The sequence below is a fragment of the Taudactylus pleione genome, unplaced genomic scaffold (assembly GCF_031769625.1).
Source record: "Taudactylus pleione unplaced genomic scaffold, aTauple2 ptg000279l, whole genome shotgun sequence".
NCBI classification, from domain to species: domain Eukaryota; kingdom Metazoa; phylum Chordata; class Amphibia; order Anura; family Myobatrachidae; genus Taudactylus; species Taudactylus pleione.
This window is the reverse complement of record NW_028284681.1, coordinates 2,684,973-2,703,205: the sequence shown is the minus strand read 5'-3', so window position 1 is coordinate 2,703,205 and position 18,233 is coordinate 2,684,973. Positions and strand designations below refer to the sequence as shown.

Below are 18,233 nucleotides of genomic sequence, written 5' to 3'. Positions count from 1 at the left end.
ATTCGATAGTCGCCATAATAAGACAGTACAATTTTGAAATAAATAATGTTTGTCTTGCGTTGCGTTTCTCAGCCTGTTTTAATAAATCTTGATCAATGGGTTAAAACTAGTATGTAAGCTTTCCTCTAATCTTAGAAAAAAAAGAGTAAAAAAAGCGCACCCAATATTGCATTACTTACCCTGAATTTTATGCAGAATTCTCATTTTGGTTTAAAATGTTCTACAGCCTAAGCAACCTGGTATTGGACTAAGTGTTTATTTTTTTTATTATAGATGATAGCCTTTAAACTCTTGTGTCAAAGTTAAACTTTTATTAATAGTTCACAGCATGCAGAAATACAAATTTCCTCCTTTGATATGTGTCCTAGACCACCAATGTTATATGAATTCCACACGTCTGTTTCAAACTAAAGTACACATTTAAAAAGGTATTTTGCTGTGATACATCTGTTTAAATAGGTGGTTTTAGAAAGCAAATATTCTTTCTGTCTCAACAATGTTAACCATGTCTGGTCAAATTTAAAAGTGTTAACCCCTGTTCAAATAATTTATCATTTTTCTTTGAATAAGATGAACTCTACTAAAACATTACATTAATATAAGTACATAACTTTGTTTTAAAAAAACAAACAAAAAAAAAACCGGGCATAATCGACAATCGCAATAAGCGTACATCGTGTAAATTTCGCTCTGCATCGATTTGCTACGGCTGATGAGTTTAAAAAATAAAACAAGCAACCCTTTTTTTTTTTTTTTTTTTTCATTTCTAAATGCTGCTATCATGGTAATTTTTATGTTCCAAGTCCATGGAAGAATTAACTGCACTCCTTTAACGCATTACTCTGGACCATTACAGCTAGAAAATCTTAATTCTTAAATGTCACAAGTTTCTTATGTGACTTTCTATATTTAAATTAACCGTTGTTTTTTGGTACTTCAGAGATTTGTATGCTTATGGGGACAGCCAAGAACCAAGACGTGATCGCTCCCCTTTACGTTCCAGCCCTAGGAGAGACAGTAGAGAACCCAGAGACAATAGAGACTCACAAACAACTCGGGAAACACGAGAAGGACGGGAACAAAGAGATATTCGAGATAATCGCGAAACCAGAGATGTGAGAGAGGGTCACAATTCTAGGGATGTACGGGATACCCGTGAGCTCAGAGATCCTAGAGAATTACGTGACCCAAGAGACATAAGAGATGCTATGGAAGCTCGCTTACGTGATCCCCGTGATGCAAGAGAGCTCCAAAATCTATTGTTTGAACGTTACCGAGATGCTCGTGACCCACGAGATCCGTTATACAGGTATGGGTTGTTAAAGTACAATGTAGTTGTTGCCTACTACTCTTAAGAAATGTCCTCTGAATCGCATACCATTGCTTTTATATCAATATAGAATGTAAGGACAGCGCATATGAGTCTAACCGGACCCAAGAGACACACTGTTTAATCATATAAAATATTTTGAAAACACCTGTATTGGGTACAATAAAATATAGACCCTTAATTATTGCAAACTCTGCTGTCATCTGGGCATGAAACTGTAAACATGTACATATAATGGTGGGCATACACTACCAGATAAAATGCCTGTCAGACCGACAGACATTTTATCTGGCAGCCTGCCAGCCGCAGAAGTCGCCGGCATACACTGTGAAAGAAATCTCAGTGTATGGCCCGACATCCGCGCTCCACCCCCGGGGGCGGAAACATTTCCCTGTTCCTTCTGTAGGAAGGAACACAGGAAATGTCTGTCTGTCGGCTGCGCTGGGCATACACTGCCCGATGCGGCCTACAGTTTACCTGCTAAATATCGCATCGGACGGGCATGCTGGACAATCCAGCATTCCCGACTGAGCAATATTTAACCCTCAGTCGCCCCCCCACACGCTACAATTATCGCGGCGATCCGCCGATATCGGGCGGATCGTCCCGATAATTGTAGTGTGTATGGCCAGCATAAGAATGACTTCTAGCAGAGCACCATGTGATATACGTATTAAAATATTGGTCAATATTGTCAAGTACAAAAATCGTAATGATCTAAACATAAAACTGTAAAACATGCATGTAGAGAAGACTTGTAACTGAGCACCAGCTGTTTGCTCCAATCTCATGGGTGTAACTTAAAAGTCCATTCATCTGAAAGCACCAGTTTTGAGTATATTAAATCCTCCTAGAGGATAAGTTTGTATCCGTATTAGCTCAAATAGCAATTCTTTTATGAAGATCCGTGGCAACAATGTTATAAATTTTTTCCAATAGCTGCTGCACGTTAAAACATACAAGTCTTATGTGTAAAAATTGCAGACCGACCGAAGTCAATGAACCCCTTGCTATTTTGGAGACCAGTTCAAGCCAAGTCTTAGATTTTTACTGTGGCCGCGTGGAGCTCCGGAGTTGAGTTACTTACCTTAAGTGCCTCCGTTGAACCCAGCGATTGATTGCGGCTAGAGCCGTACATCACCAGTTACTGCACCATCTGCTTTCCAGCAAGCACACGGCCTCACACCAGGCGCGGACACGGGATTCTATATCTACCCCTATTCACCTACTGACGGCTGCAGCTTCTCTGACTTATATGGCATCGCCTATGCAACAGGAGACAGAGGGAGTAGGTGAGCAGCTTACCCACTTATTTCTCAGCCCTACTATCCTAGGTAAGCAACGGAAGGGTTAACAGACTTAATTCTCACCTCCCCTCCCCCCCACCCCCAACTAGCAAGGGGTTCATTGACTCCGGTCTGAAATTTTTACACATACCGTGTTTCCCCGATAATAAGACCTACCCCGAAAATAAGCCCTACCCTTACTTTTGAAAAACGGTCCAAAATAAGCCCTACCCCGAAAATAAGCCCTAACTAAAAAAAAATATAAGGGTAAGTAAATAATTGTAAAGCAGGGCTGTGGCCATGATGGGGATAAAAGCAGGACTGAGGGCATGATGGGGATAAAAGCGGGACTGAGGGCACGATGCTGTCAATGTTAATTAAAATAAGCCCTACCCCGAAAATGAGCCCTATGGTGTGTTTTTGACCAAAAAAAAAAAAGACAGTGTCTTATTATCTGGGAAACACGGTAAGACTCTTATGTTTTAATGTGCAGCAGCTATTGGAAACAATTTATAAACATTGTTGCCACGGATCTTCATAAAAGAATTGCTATTTGAGCTAATAACTTATCCTCTAGGAGGTTTTAATATACTCAAAACTGGTGCTTTCAGATGAATGGACTTTTAAGTTACACCCATATGAGATTGGAGCACACAGCTGGTGCTCAGTTATAAGTCTTCTCTACATGCATGTCTTAAAGTTTTTTATGTTTAGATCATACGATTTTTGTACTTGACAATATTGACCAATATTTTAATACGTATATCACATGGTGCTCTGCTAGAAGTCATTCTTGTATGTACATGTTTACAGTTTCATGCCCAGATCACGGCAGAGTTTGCAATAATTAATGGTCTATATTTTATTGTACCTAATACAGGTGTTTTCAATAAATTTTATATCATTAAACAGTGTCTCTTGGGTCCGGTAAAACTCGTATGCGCTGTCCTTACATTTTATATTGCAATTTATTCCTTCATTGGAATTAGGGTATTGGAGGACCCCTAGGACAGCTGCTGGTCATGATCCTATGCAGAGAGGTGGGCTACCCTATATTCTCTATTCTCCATTGCTTTTATAGTTCTTCAAAGGCGAGAAGGGTGATTCAGTTTGCTGAAAGGTTAAGTATTACCCTTTTGCTTAATGTTTCTACACAAAATTACAATTACAGAAACAAAACCTACGGAAACTTGTGACTAATTAAATTGTCCAGTATTAGTAAACCTTTCTTTTGACCTTTCATGATTTTAAATATTTAATGTCTTTTTTGATAAATGAATAGTAATATTGTAATTGAAAAATGATACACCACTATTAACCATTTTGAAGTGCTACACAAATAAAATTAACATTCATATTTGAAAGAATATATGGCTTAATGGCTATATCAAGAAAATAAATACCTGGCTATATAGACAAATATACACTATGTAAATTCCTAATGGACAGGTTGCAAAACAAATATTTGTAAAGTACCCGCAAGGAATGCAGTGCTATGCTCTCTAAATTAACCCATTCGCTGCTGACTTTATTGTGCCACTTTTTTAGTCACATTCCAACATCATTATCTTTATATATGCTGTACCCACGCAAATAATGCCTTGTGTATTTGTTCTGGTTTTCCTTTTTTATTTAAGTAAATTAAATTTAAAATTTCCTGGAAAGTTTTTGCTTTTTGAGGAGAAATATGCAAACTGCCAAAATGGTTTGGTTTTGCTTTTGGAAAATCCAGCCCCCATCTATGGATTTCTTTAATTCTTTCTATAATTTAGAGATTTGTCTGGTGCATAACTACTATGAGGGCATATTGTTTGCAGGAAGGGACTCCCCTCTTTAAATTGAGGCTGACAGAATGTGTAGTGCTAAGATGTTGGAAAACGTACACGTTAAGTGCCCTCTCCATTCTGCCCGATCTACTAGTATTTCTGCAGTTGATATTGACTTGTGATCATCAGACAATAACCACTGAGTGGCCATATCATTTGAAAGCTGTTCTTACATTTTAAATGAGTGTGCCTCTGAGTTTTTTTTGAAACCAGGATGAACAAAGATTCCCCTATCCTTGGATTTCATTTGATTTCTGCAGTGCAGGGGTATACTGATGATCAACAGAGTAAGTTTTCAGGGTTACATTGTTTGGAAGAGGAGGCTTTCAAACAAGGGTAACACTAAGTCTGTGGATGCCAGGATTGGACAAATAGAGCAAAGCTAATGCTCTCCCCATATTTCCTAGTTTTTTTAAAAGTTCTGTAAATTTGTTAGAAGGGGTTGGGCTAAATATCTTTATCGCCAGACCTCTGTAATGGTGTCTCAAAGTCCTGCACCCTCCTGCGTCTTGAGTAAAATCAAGTTAAAATTGTGGAGAAAGCTTACCAATAATTCCCCTTATAGTGCTTTTGATTAGCCCCTTCACTTTTGAAATGTGGGGCTCAAGTACCTAAAGGTTCCAAATTGCCATTCCTGTATTGCTCAAGGGAACAACATAAAGGAATTTTTTTACCAGTGTGACCTGGAACACTTGGAATGTCAACTTTACGCCACATGAAAGTGAGCCACCAATCTTGGTTCAGAGTAGTAACCAGTTAATTTTATACTAAATTTAAAAAAAAAAAAAAAATTAACATAGTTTACAGTAATTAGGCAATGCAGTTACTTCATATCTTTCAAGCACTACATAGCTGTAATTAGGCCTCCTCTACATTGCTTGTCTTATGCATCTTATACCTTACTATTAGGAGAACCTCAAAACACACTGTTGGTAACTGTAATTGTATTTGTGTGTATACTGCAGGTCTTTCTGCATCTTTGTACAAAGCTTTGATAATTTGTGTTGATGTGAAATTTATAGGATTCTAAATTTACTTATATGCTTTATTTCCCACAGATTTGATGATGTATTTGATAAGTATCGGCTTGAGGATTTCTACCGGAAAAAAGAGGACTTCTATGAACGTTTTAGAGATCCCCTGGATAGACACCCAGATGGTGTGTATTTTTTAATTACCACTAACGAATACCCAGCCAATTAAACCCCAAATTCCCCCCCCCCCCCCCCCCCCCTTTTGACCAGAGGTGAACTTCATTGAAGGTCATTCTTTTCAGACTAGTAGGATGATGAGATTATAGATAAAGCTTTCAGCAACCTTTGTTTGGTAATGGCCGCACCTTCAGGACTGTCAACCATGGAGGAATTTGAATACATTTTATCCAAATGTGTTAATCTGGTTGAACTGCTACTGGTTCTCCTTCAGTTGGCTTAATTGACATTGCACTGCATTGACTATTAAAATATAAGCCCTGGAGAATTGTAAAAATAAAATATGCTTGAGCATCTACCTTTTTAAATATGAAATTGTATTTTCTTAAAATGAGCAAAATTTGGTTACACATAGTGCCATTGAGACTTTTACTTGAGTTTATAAAACTTTTCAGCAAAAGTAATATTTTTTTAAATCTGCAGATCGCTATAAGCGTGAGGAACGTAGAAGAGAGGAACTATATAGGCAATTTTTTGACGACCTTCAAAGGAGAGTAGATGCTGAACGTCCTGTAGACTGCTCTGTTGTGGTTGTGAACAAACAGTCAAAGTAAGAATGTTTTTGTTTGCATTAATCTTGCCACTTTGGCATGTTTGTTTCAGGTAGCATAGCTCCCTAATATTGATTAAACCTGCTTATTTTTCCAGAGAGTATGCAGAGTCTTTGGGGCGGAAAGTCCGTGACCTGGGCATGATGGTGGACTTGATATTTTTGAACACAGAGGTATCTTTAACACAGGCTTTGGAAGATGTTTCTAGAGGAGGCACGCCTTTTGCAATTGTGATAACTCAGCAGCACCAGGCTCATCGCTCTTGCACTGTGAATATCTTGTTTGGAACACCTCAAGGTAAATGTCTGTCAAAGTCCAGTAAATGCTTTAAGGTGTGATTGTGAAATATAATAAGGAAGATGTCTGGAAAATTAATTGGAGTGAGTTCTGTGTATATTTCTCCAGGCCAAATTTCACCAAAGTATTGGTCCATTGAACAGTTTTTTTTTTTTATTCTTGTTGTTCCCGAACACCTTGCATAATAAATTTCTATAGAAACCTGACCCCTGTGTGCACTGGAGGTCACCCCCACCCTTGCGTTCATTCCCCTTTGTAAACCTACACAATTAAAATGTTCTTTGTTGTATAAAAGAGAAGGACGTATAGTCTCTTGATATGAAAGTAAAGACTGCTAAGTAGAAAAGTAGGATTAGTTTGCAATACCACTCTTTTTTTTTTTTTTCTTCATCCACTAGGGGACACTGGAGTATATACACTGGGGTTTAGATGGATGATGAGTGGAGTCTTCAGACTTGTAGTTGGCTCCCCCCTTCCTCTATACCCCAGCAGACTTCAGTTTAAATTAGTACCACAAAGGAGTCTGGTGCACAGAGAGATGTATTCAGCCCTTTTTTTTTTTTTTTTTTAACTTTTTCTTTTTGTCTTTGATGATCTTCACAGGCAGACTGCAGTCTGCCTGCAACATTGACAGCCGCCGAAAGGGACCTGCCACAGCCGACTGAGGCTAGTGTCCATGACCCTGGGGACCCGCCACAGCTTATTGTGGTGAGTGTCCAGGTCCCGGTACTCGCCAGACGGCCTTGGGCAGAAAGTAAGGATAGCAAGGGTGGGGAGCTCCGTTAGTAACTGGTTCAAGTCTCCCAGCACAACAGCTCCTGTGGAACTACAGGTGAGAGCATGCTCCTACACCTGATAGTGTAAACGCATCATGTAGAATATTTTATTATGCTCTGCACTACTTATTTTCAAAGAAACTCTTCCTTAGCGCTGTACATATCAGCGCCACACTGTGCTCTCCCAGTGCGAGCAGCGGTTCTCAGCATCTAGTGGCAATTTTCACCTCTGCAAGATCTCCCTGGCGCTGTGTGGCTGTGGCTGCAGTCCTGCACATGGTAGAGGCGCCAGAGTCCTATAACCGCTGGCGTTAAAGCGTCAATTTATGCAGCACTTTCCACGCGGCTTGAGGGAGGGTGCACTGTCCCTGCAGCCATCTCTTCCTGTACACACATGCCAGGGGCGGCATTGCCTAGCCTCGCGGGACAGCAGGGAGCTCGTTTTCATATAGGAACAGGCGCCGCACTGACCCCTCACAGGGCGAGCGGCGACGACCACAGTGCGGTTTCTTCCACAGTGTGAGGGTTAGTAGCTGCTGGTGCACAATTTGCAGCTAATTTTGAATATAGAGACAGGAACACTGGGAGGCAGGGCTTTGCATCTACAGACTTTTTGCTGCGCTTTATTTGCATTGCCACAGCAGCGTTGGCTTTTTAATGCATTATATATAAAGCCTATTGCCTTCAGTGTAGATGTTGCGCTACCATTGTCTATCTGCTCACTGTACAAACTCCTGTCACAAAGGACAGGCAGGTCTGGGTAACCTCTCAATGCTGGTTATCTTTTTGTTAGTGCACCATATAAAGCGGCTAAACAAGTCTAAAGTGCTAGTTAACGCGCAGCCAAACCTGGACTTTTCGACACTGGGCCGTTTTCAATTAGCGATATCTGCGCATTTCGCCGGTGTAATCTGCCAATTATTGAATGCGCGCTCCCGTTTCTGCAAAAAAAGGAAAACTGGTTGTTGCGATAAAACAAGTAGACTAAAAAGTCAGTACATGCAGGAAATTGCGTCTGAACCCCAAATACTGGCTGACGTAGATCCGAATTTAATTTAAGTGTATTATTGGGCTTAACAATAGTATTTTGGGTTCTTAAATTGCGTCGGTTGGCGGTAATTTGCGTATTTGAAATTTAAAAAAAAAAGATAGCTATTTTTTTCCCCCAGGAAAAATACTGTTCCACGTAAATTGGGGGTACGTTAAAATGCATGCAAGTATATTTTCATGTCGTAAAAGCGCACTTTTAAAAACGTAAAAAAAAAAAAAAAAAAACCTGCTGCAACCACATGCAATGTTCAAAACACTTTGATTCATCCATATAGCCCCCCTCCCTCGTAATACCAGACCCAATATGTTAAACCCATTTTCATCTTTATTTTATTTATTTATTTTTCACCTAAAATTTGACCGGTCGTATTTCGTCAAATTACAAAAAACTTTTGGACTAATTTTTCATCAGGGGGGGTGTCCAAAGTCAAAAAAAAGGAATTTTGCATGTTTTCTTTACCTGGTCTGATAAGCTTTTCGCCTTTTTCTCACTATTGCATTATCGCGGGTGCAATAATTTGCTACAATCACGTGTGCATTAACGATATCGCGGGTGCAATAATTTGCTACAATCACATGTGCATTAACGATATCGCGGGTGCAATAATTTGCTACAATCACGTGTGCATTAACGATATCGCGGGTGCGATAATGTTTCGAAAAAACTACACTTGGGGCCGGATTCAATTAGGTGCCATATGTGTGCTCGCCACCTCAGGAGGGTGGGACCAGAAATCATGCGCCCGTGAGCAGGAATAACTGAATAGATTCTGTCGTGCACGCAATACTGCTGTGGGCGTCATAAAGAATTTATTTTCCCCCATAGTGTATAATTCTCACACTTGACAGGCAGACATGATTACTACCAGAAGCACTTCTCTTGTACGTTACTTTGGAGAGACATTGTGCAACGGATCAGACTTCACAGCATCTAGTACTAGGTTAAGATCCCAAGGTGCCAGAAAAAGCCCAATACATTGATGAACTTTTTCAATCAGTAAAAATAATTAAACAGACTCCAACATAGGGCTACATATACTAAAGTGCTGGTTTTTAGAGGTGAAAATGTTACCCATAGTAACCAGTCAGATTCTACTTAACATTTATCTAGCACCTTATAGAAGATAACTAGAATCTGGTTGCTATGGGCAACCTATCCACTTCTAAAAACCTGAACATAAGTAAATATACCCCCTAGTGTCCAAAAAATTACGTGCAGACACCTGAACTTTTAAGCTGGCCACACACATAGCGATTTTTTACGCGATCTGGCCAATTCCGACACATTGGAACGACAGATCATGTAAAATATGGCCAAATCCTGAGTAAATCGTGAGTCTCCACTCATATTGCGCGTCCCTACTGGTCGCACATCGCATCGTCAGATCTTCCGTGCAGTAGGGCAGATCTGACAACCTAGGAGGCGATGCACTGTGAAAGTCTGACTGCAGGAGAGATCGTTTGAAGATTGGACACCAAATTGTGTGCAGATCGTGTGCAGAGCTGCCGGGGAGAGTTTCAAGGGAACTCGTACACAAATCGTACACATCGGCTGATCGTATGCAGATCACCATGTGTGTGGCCAGCTTTAGGGCAAAGATCATTGTCAAATCCATCATGATCAAATAGACCTAGGATCATTGGAATGATATTGGAAGTGGGGTCAAATAATTTACATTCGATTCACAGAATAATCATTCCCAAATCATATTAGTCAATAAAATAATTTTTGTTTTCTAGTTTTTAAATGGCTCAATATCAGAGATTCATTTGCAACTTGGTAATGACCACTTAATCTCTATGCCCACAAAGACAAGACATTTGGGTTGGGATGCAGAATAAATCCCTGGTGCGTAAGATCTAACTAATTTGATAGAAGCAAGGCAGTTTCATTTACCAAGCTCCTGGAAACCATGCACCACTATGATGGTGTTTCTGCTAGGCTGTTTTAGTAGTGCGCCACGCCCTGTCCGATTTCAAAATGACAAAATGCGTCCTGCCCTTATGGCAGCGCCCTGCTGAAAAAGCCACATATGACATGTACTTTTTCAGTAGAGTGTGAGCAATGAAAGGAATGGAAGAGAATGCCTACTGTAGGTGAAAGTTCTATGAAATCAATAGTATCTTAATACATTTTGATTTGCTGTCCCCGAGTCTGAGAATAAAACAAAATTACCTTGGTGTTTAAAATTATCAACATCCGTGCTAGCAGTTGAAAAATCTTTGAGTAAGGGACAAAGGCCCATTCTATAGGAAGGACTTATTATTATTATTATTATTATTATCATTTATTTATATGGCGCCACAAGTGTTCCGCAGCGCCTTACAAAGTACAAAAACAAATTGTATACAAGTGACTTACAGAACAATACAATACAGGACATGGATAATATATATTGCTACATTAGTGACTATATCACCCAGATAAGCAACAGAGCATAAGCAACCAAGTGTTAGGTGCCCTAGTGGTGAGTAAGAAGTAAATGACACTATAGTAAGGAGAAGCACAAGAGGGTAGATGGCCCTGCTCGTGAGAGCTTACATTCAACTGAGACAATCTGCTATATATTTTCTTGCTTTATGCAGTGCGTTATACCAAAGTTTCTTCTACCCATGGCAATATTGTTGTTTCCACCATCATGGTTCGGTTTCTTGTACCACCTTGGTGTTTTATAAGAGCAACTACCATCTGATTGTCAGGACAGATCCGAAGATGCATGTGTTTAGAAAATGCGGAATCGCATGTCATGCTACCCTCATGCTCGTAGTGTTTTACTGTAGTTTGTATTTTGGAGCCGCATTCATTGTACTATTTATGTAAGTAAATAAAAGCCCCGGCTGGAGTGTCTGAGCATGATCCATTCTGGTTGGGGACATTCCATAATATTTTTGGATTCTGTCACCATCCAAGTGATTTTAAAAAAATTAGTTTTTTTTAAGTTTGACTTGATATAGAAAAGGATAGTATTTCCACTGGTTTGTGCAGGTCCAGTTGATATTTCATATGCCATATTGATTCCTATAAGTCGCTATTTAGCGCTGCAAGTCGCTTAAGAAAGAATTGCTTTCCAGTCCAATCGTGCGGTTCCAAAGCACAAAATTATTTATGTAAAAGGGATAACACGATGTAAGATTTAACAATTAGAGTAAAAAGCAAAGAAAATAGTACAGCCCGATACATACGCGTGCGCAATGGTCCCAGTATACAGTATAATTATTGGCTAACAAAACCTTTAACTATAATGTGTGTAAACCATTTTATATGTATGCGTTCGCATATGTGCGTCTGTGTATTGAAATAGCAAATGTGCGTATGTATGTGAATACGCATATGAGCGTCTACTTGTACATATGTGAATATACATACGAGCGTGTGTGTGTATATGCGTCAGTATGTTGTGGATTCGCATTTGTGTGCATTGGATTGCGCGACGCAAAGTACCATCCTCGGAACACGTCTTCCGACCATAGATGACTATATCGTCAGATAATGATAGTAAACTATCTCTTTCAATTATTTGACTTTGACAGCCACCACTATCAGGGCAGAATGCCTTTATAGTTGCGGACATTCCTTATAGGCACCATTTACTCAGACTGATGTTGATATACTAGATGTTGAATTTTGAGAATTAGTAGTCTTCCTTCTCACAAAGACAATGGGGCTGATGCAGAGTTTAATATACGCTTGTTTGCAGAGTGTCTCGCAGTTTCTCTGCACTGTGCATGCTTCGAAACTGAGCAGACTTGTGTATCTGCGTGGCATAGTGTTACACATTTCAATATACACTCGACTAAAGAGGCATAACTGTTGAAATGGGGCATTCTCGCATAAGCAGAGTGGGTTTTAATACAACGGTGAGCCATTCAGAGTTGGCGGCAGCCAAAAATTATCTTTGTTTTTTTTTATTGAAACTTTTTCAATAACAAAAAAAATAGAAAACCAAAAAAAAGGTGATATGTTCAGTATCCCAATACCTGTCAGCATCCTGGTGCCGGCATCTCGAAGGTGGGGAGGGTTAGGTTTAGGGTGCTGGGTGGGGAGGTTAGATTTAGGCACTGGGGGGAGGTTAGGTCTAGGCACCAGGGAGGGTTAGGGAGAGGGTTAGCATACAGGTGTCTATCCTAACCCTGTTGGGATGCTGGCATCGGGATTTTGACTGCCGGTATCCCTTACCCATCCCTAAAAACTGACACCATACAGTTCAGAACAAGTGTCTACCATAGGATAAACACGAGCACAGTGAAATAATTAACAAACAATGCATGGGTATGATATGGACAAGTACATAAGATATATATTAAAACGTGGAATTGTGGCATTTTCATAGCAATAATAGAACATAAGGAATGACTTCTGGAAAACACTGAACCATAAAGAGAATACAATATTGTATGTAGTGTCTAAAAGACACAAAATATTTGATAGAAAAGAAAAAGCAGGGTGACAGACACCCAATAAATTTATCCTGAGGGGAATAGAGGAGTATTAGAAAGTAGGAGTTTCTAGCACATATTTAGATTGCCAGAGGCTCCAGTCTCCAGTGTTAAACTTAAGAGGACACTTTTTCTCACGGTACATGAAGCATTCATGTGAGACTCTAACATTGACGAGAGCCACCCAGGAAGGAAAAGGGATGGACTAGGAGTCATCCATGTTCGGGCAATACAGACACAGATTTACACTAGATGATTGACCTATAATTGTATGGTCGAACTGAATCGCCAGGCCGAAACCAAAGAGGCAAATACAGGGACTAAGTAGGGAAATCGTATCCCAGTGTTCTTTATACAAGTACCAACCCAAGACCATAAAGAGACAATCTGAGGACTGGGCCAGAGCCAGAAACCAGCTGATCGTGCAATCGCTTACTAATCTTGCACTATGTCGGAAACTGCAAACAAAAAGTGTGGTGGTCGCTCACATCAACTTAATGACATTGCACAGGTGCTTGTAAAGGGTGGGGTTTACACTGAGCTACAGAAAAAAAGGGATTTTCCCTCCAGCACACTGTAGCAAAATCAACAAAAATACTTGAATCCTACATGATAGAAATTCAGAGATATTGGTTTACATACATTTGCAAATATATGAATAAGCGCTGGGCCAACGTCAAGGCTCCTCTATACCAGCGACCCTAACATGGGGTTCACGTCTGAGACGCAGGGAACCCCAAAAGAATCCAGCCAAGGACCATCCCCAGGGCATCACACGAAAAATGGAAAAAAGGTGAAAGTGAAGTGTAAAGTATAGTTGTGTAAAGATAAATCAATAAGTGTTAATGGTAAGGGGTTAAAATTACATACAAAATAGACAAACAATTAGAAAGGTGATAAAAAAATATCACCTTTCTATTTGTTTGTCTATTTTGTTAGGGACGCTGGTATAGAGGAGCCTTGATGTTGGCCCAGCGCTTATTCATATATTTGCAAATGTATGTAAACCAATACCTCTGAATTTCTATTAACATGTAGGTTTCAAGTATTTTTGTTGATTTTGCTGGAGGGAAAATCCCCTTTTTTTTTCTGTAACTATGTCGGAAACTACCAGCGAATGCACGCTCCCGCTGGTCGTTTCCGACATCATTCATCGCCCAAACATGCCGGTCAATCTGCCAATAACGACAGATTGGCCATGTTCGGGTTGAAGGAGGGTGCCTACACTGAACGACTAATCGTTCAGTGTAGGCACTGTAGGGTATGGGGAATGACTGTACGATTACGATGTCTTAATCATACTGTCTTTTCCTAGTCACCTAGTGAGCACAGCCCAGAAGCTTACCTTAAGTCAACACAGCCCAGAAACCCAACAGTCTTGACAAGAGTAATATGCATGTGAAATGGACTTTCATTTGGAGAGGGTTCTGACTAAAAAACTAACCGGAGACTCCAAACGGGAATACCTCTCCCAAAGTGCACAGGGGGCATGTATAAGCTGCAGGTACCAGAAAATACCAACAAATGAGATGGAAAGACAAAAGGTAGAGGGCAAACAAGCGAAGGAGCGTAAGATTCCATAGTGATATGGAATTGATGCTATAAAAAGATAATTTATAAGACATCCACACTGTGCTACCCTTCGATTTTATATAGTTTCATGAGAGCAGAGTAGAGAACAAGGGTCAAGCTTGGAATCACCCAAGATGTTAGTCGCCACAGTCCAAACCCTATGCACCTGTTGCAGTATAGGGGAAGGGCAAAAGAGTGCGAAGACCTAGCCAAAAGAAATTGTAACTATGTGAACAACAAAACTGACCCTCTAGGAGAGCCAAATGTGCATTCCCCTGCTCCAACTGAGTAACCCATTTACACAAGTGCACTATTTGGCCAGTGAGATAAAACCGCATGTTTGGCAGAGCAAGCCCCTCTGACCCTGCAGAGAGTTTTGGAAGCTACGTGGACCTGTCCCAGCTAAACAAAGTTATGTACTGAGTAATTGTATCAGAAGAGAAAGGGTGATATAAAGGTGTACTTGGGTTAAATCACCAATTTACTTGGCCTGTGACTGACAATGGAATCTTCTGCCAGATATGGGAGTTTTTAAATCCTCAATTTGAGGACAAAGATTTAAAGGGTTATATGCAGCCGAGGAATAAGTAACCTAAATAGAAAGATAATTTAAAAAGTTAAATTACGACAACTGTAGGGGTAAAGTATAAGTGGTTGTGACAGTGGGGAGAAGGGGGAAAACTACAGATATACCCCTGAGTAGAAACCAAAACGATCAATCATTGCAGGCAAAGGGCACACTTTGAGTCAAAAACAATATCCTATCATCGGCATATAAATCAATTATTCTCTCAAAACCTAAAACAACCAGCACATGGTGTATAACAACTGAGACAGTTGACATACCCTTCTAGTGCCCCTCTCTAGCAGAAATGATTCAGTGACAAAGCCATTTACGTAAACAGTTATCCAATCCTGCTGCCCGTATTAAATCAAGGCCAAAAAAAGCAGGACCTACCTCAAATCTAGAGTACTTGAAAATACACCTGTTTGAGGACTTATCCCCTAGTATAGGTATATCTCTTTCACCTAGTATAGGTTTTCAACACAAATTCCTCCTTTTAGTGAGCTTTTGACATGCCCACCTCAACTAAATTTGTACCTGGGACACTTTAAGAAATATATATATCAAGACAATGAAGAACCATTTTATCCAGACTCCTCATTGTTCAAGAAGGATAAAGTATGTCTTTTTTTTTTTTTTTTTTTTTCCTTCATATCGTGTTTATGGATATACTTTGCGAAGTGTAGAACAAACTTGACTAGACATTTAATTTCTCTCACAGGCTACAGGACTTTCATCCAGTCACTAGTGAGGTTATGGAAATTTTTGGCGTCTAATCACAGAGGCTGCTCCAATAGCATTCTTTTTGAAACTTCCTGTTCCCAATGCGTGGTTAGGAATAAGGAGCAATCGCAACATGTATATAAGTTGCTGCTGGGTCCTCTCTTAAACTCAGTCTAAGGGTTAATTAGGAGCGAGTGGGAGGTGTAAATGCCGCCAACAGCCCCCCTGGTTTTGCCCCAGACTCATGGATTTTTATATTAAACACTGTTTGGCTGTGAACGAAAATTCACAAGCCTGCCGGTACCATAAGAACAACATATAGCCGTACTTACTGGCAGTGCGACTTTAGTGCAAATTTGAATTGACCCGTAAGTATCCGCTTATGCTCAGAGGACGGTGGTAAAGTGGTTTGAACAGCTTTCCGCAGGGTTTGCAGTCTGAAATGTTGACATTGATTGACCACATCAGTGAGGCATCATAATATTTTGGTGATTCCACTATTGGAGCTGCGCTAATTGATGCTAGAATTTTGGCATCTGTCGCAGAGCAGTGTAACACTAAAGCTGGCCACACACATGGCGATCTGCACACAATCAGCCGATGTGTACGATTTGTGTACGATTTCCCTTGAAACTCTCCCCGGCAGCTCTGCACACGATCTGCACACAATTTGGTGTCCAATCTTCAAACGTTCTCTCCTGCAGTCAGACTTTCACAGTGCATCGCCTCCTAGATTGTCAGATCTGCCCTACTGCACGGAAGATCTGACTATGCGATTTGCGACCAGCGGGGACACGCATCGTTTTCGTGAGTGGAGACTCACGATTTACTAAGGATTTGGCCGTATTTTACATGATCTGTTGTTCCAATTTGTCGGAATCGGCCAGATCGGGTAAAAAATCGCTGTGTGTGAGTGGCCAGCATTAGGCTTAACAGTTTTAGACTCATCAGCCTTGCATTCTTTTTGTGGGAAATGTTCTGTTGGCTTTCATTGTGTAAAATTATTAGTCCACTGGGAGAAAGAGACCTTGTTAATGCTCCTAATTCTAAAGGTCCCAGAAATTTTCCTTTTCTACTTCAGGGTCCATAGGGGGTCCACAGGGTTGACCTTGGGGTATAGCTGGATCTGGATCCACGGGCACCACGCAGTTAAAGCTTTGCTGCTCCCAGGATGCACTTGGGTCCGTCCTCCTCTATACCCCGCCCCGGCCACAGGCACCTCAGTTTTAGTTGGTGCCCGGCCGGAGTCGGGTCACCCTGTCGCAGTGGGGCTGCAGGAGCAGCCCCATAGCTTTATTTAAAAGAGAAATTTTTTATTTTTTTCTACTTTTTTTACACTGTTAGAGCGGCAGCATCAGACTGTCCTTTAGGACGTCCACGCTGCCGCTCCTTCTCCCCGCTGGCGCCGCGACGCCAGTACAGCTCTGGGGATCGCGGCGGGACCCCAGAGCCTGTACTAGCCGGGCTCTGGGGACTCCCTTGACTGCTGCCGGACGCGACGGGGATCAGGTAAGCCGCGGGTCGCCGCGTGCGGCGGCCCGCGGATACTTCAATGCAGTCAGGAGCCTCCGGTCTCTGGGGACAGACCGGAGGCGCTAGCGGCGGCGGCGGGCTCCCCCTCAATTGAGGAATACCCCGCGTGTCCGCTAGACCACCAGGGTATCAGGCTGGTAGCGGGACCGGCAACCCGGGGGTTAATTGCTAGCCAGGGGAGGCAGCCTTCCCTGTCTAGCGGCTCCTCCCCTCAGCTCAGCGCGCCTTTCAACTAGGAGTCTGGCGTCGCTGAGCTGCTCTTATCTCTCGGCCACTCCTCCTCTGAGGTCTCCGGCGGCCATCTTTACTGGCACATCGCAGACTCCCAGGCGGTATCAAGTGGACCGGTCCCCCTGTGTACCTCTCCCCTGCTAAAGGACAGTGTACACAGCGCTATAGCCCTCCCAGACACTGAATCTGGGCGGTTGATTGTAGCGGAAGGTGCAGTGAGTATAACTTTTCTGCATTGTATGTGACTATTGCTAGTGCTGCCTGTCTGTGACTTATTCTCCTTACTGTCAGCTTATAACTATCCCTTTCCTTCTCCTACGGCCCGGCAGGTGTGTGGGGGAAGGGCGTTTTTCTGAGACCCTCACTTATATAAAACACGTATTTGTGGGGTCAGTCACATACTGTTGTGTGCTACACAGTACCATATCTGGGCTGTTGTGTCGCATACTGGTGAGTGCGCGGGTGTTAAAACCGTAATTCCTCTGGTGATACCTATTTCTTGTGTATTTACGGTATCATGTCTGATGAGGAGACTGAGCGCTCTGTGGCTCCTGTGCTATTTTCCTGCAGACGCTGTGCTGCTGGAGTTGATGGGGAGGACTTATCTCAGGATGGTCTGTGCGGGCGGTGCCAGCTGGTACCGGGCCCCTCCAACCCCCCTGTATCACAGGACCCTCCTTGGGCGATGTTTTCACAGGTGCTGGCGTCTATTGCGGACCGGTTATCGGTCCCATCAGCGGTCCCTTCTAGGGCGTTACCGCAGCCCACCATCCCCCATTCCCCGAGGGTTCCACAAATGTTGCGGTCTTCCCCCGGGGCCCAGACTGTGGGTCATTACTCGGGAC

At 41.7% G+C, this 18,233-nt stretch overlaps 1 protein-coding gene across 4 annotated transcripts in view; it reads left to right on the top strand.

Moving 5' to 3' along the window:
• The window catches only part of NCOA5 (nuclear receptor coactivator 5), an 82,410-nt gene that overhangs the window by 31,983 nt on the left and 32,194 nt on the right, over positions 1–18,233 (top strand). For 2 of the 4 annotated variants that reach the window (XM_088481935.1, XM_088481937.1), the window contains 4 exons: positions 1,004–1,309; positions 5,501–5,601; positions 6,077–6,203; positions 6,302–6,501. In XM_088481935.1, the coding sequence (XP_088338061.1) occupies positions 1,004–1,309; positions 5,501–5,601; positions 6,077–6,203; positions 6,302–6,501 (734 nt within the window). Of the gene's footprint in view, positions 1–940; positions 1,310–5,500; positions 5,602–6,076; positions 6,204–6,301; positions 6,502–18,233 lie in introns of all 4 variants that reach the window. The other 2 variants (XM_088481934.1, XM_088481936.1) reach the window with 1 other exon arrangement.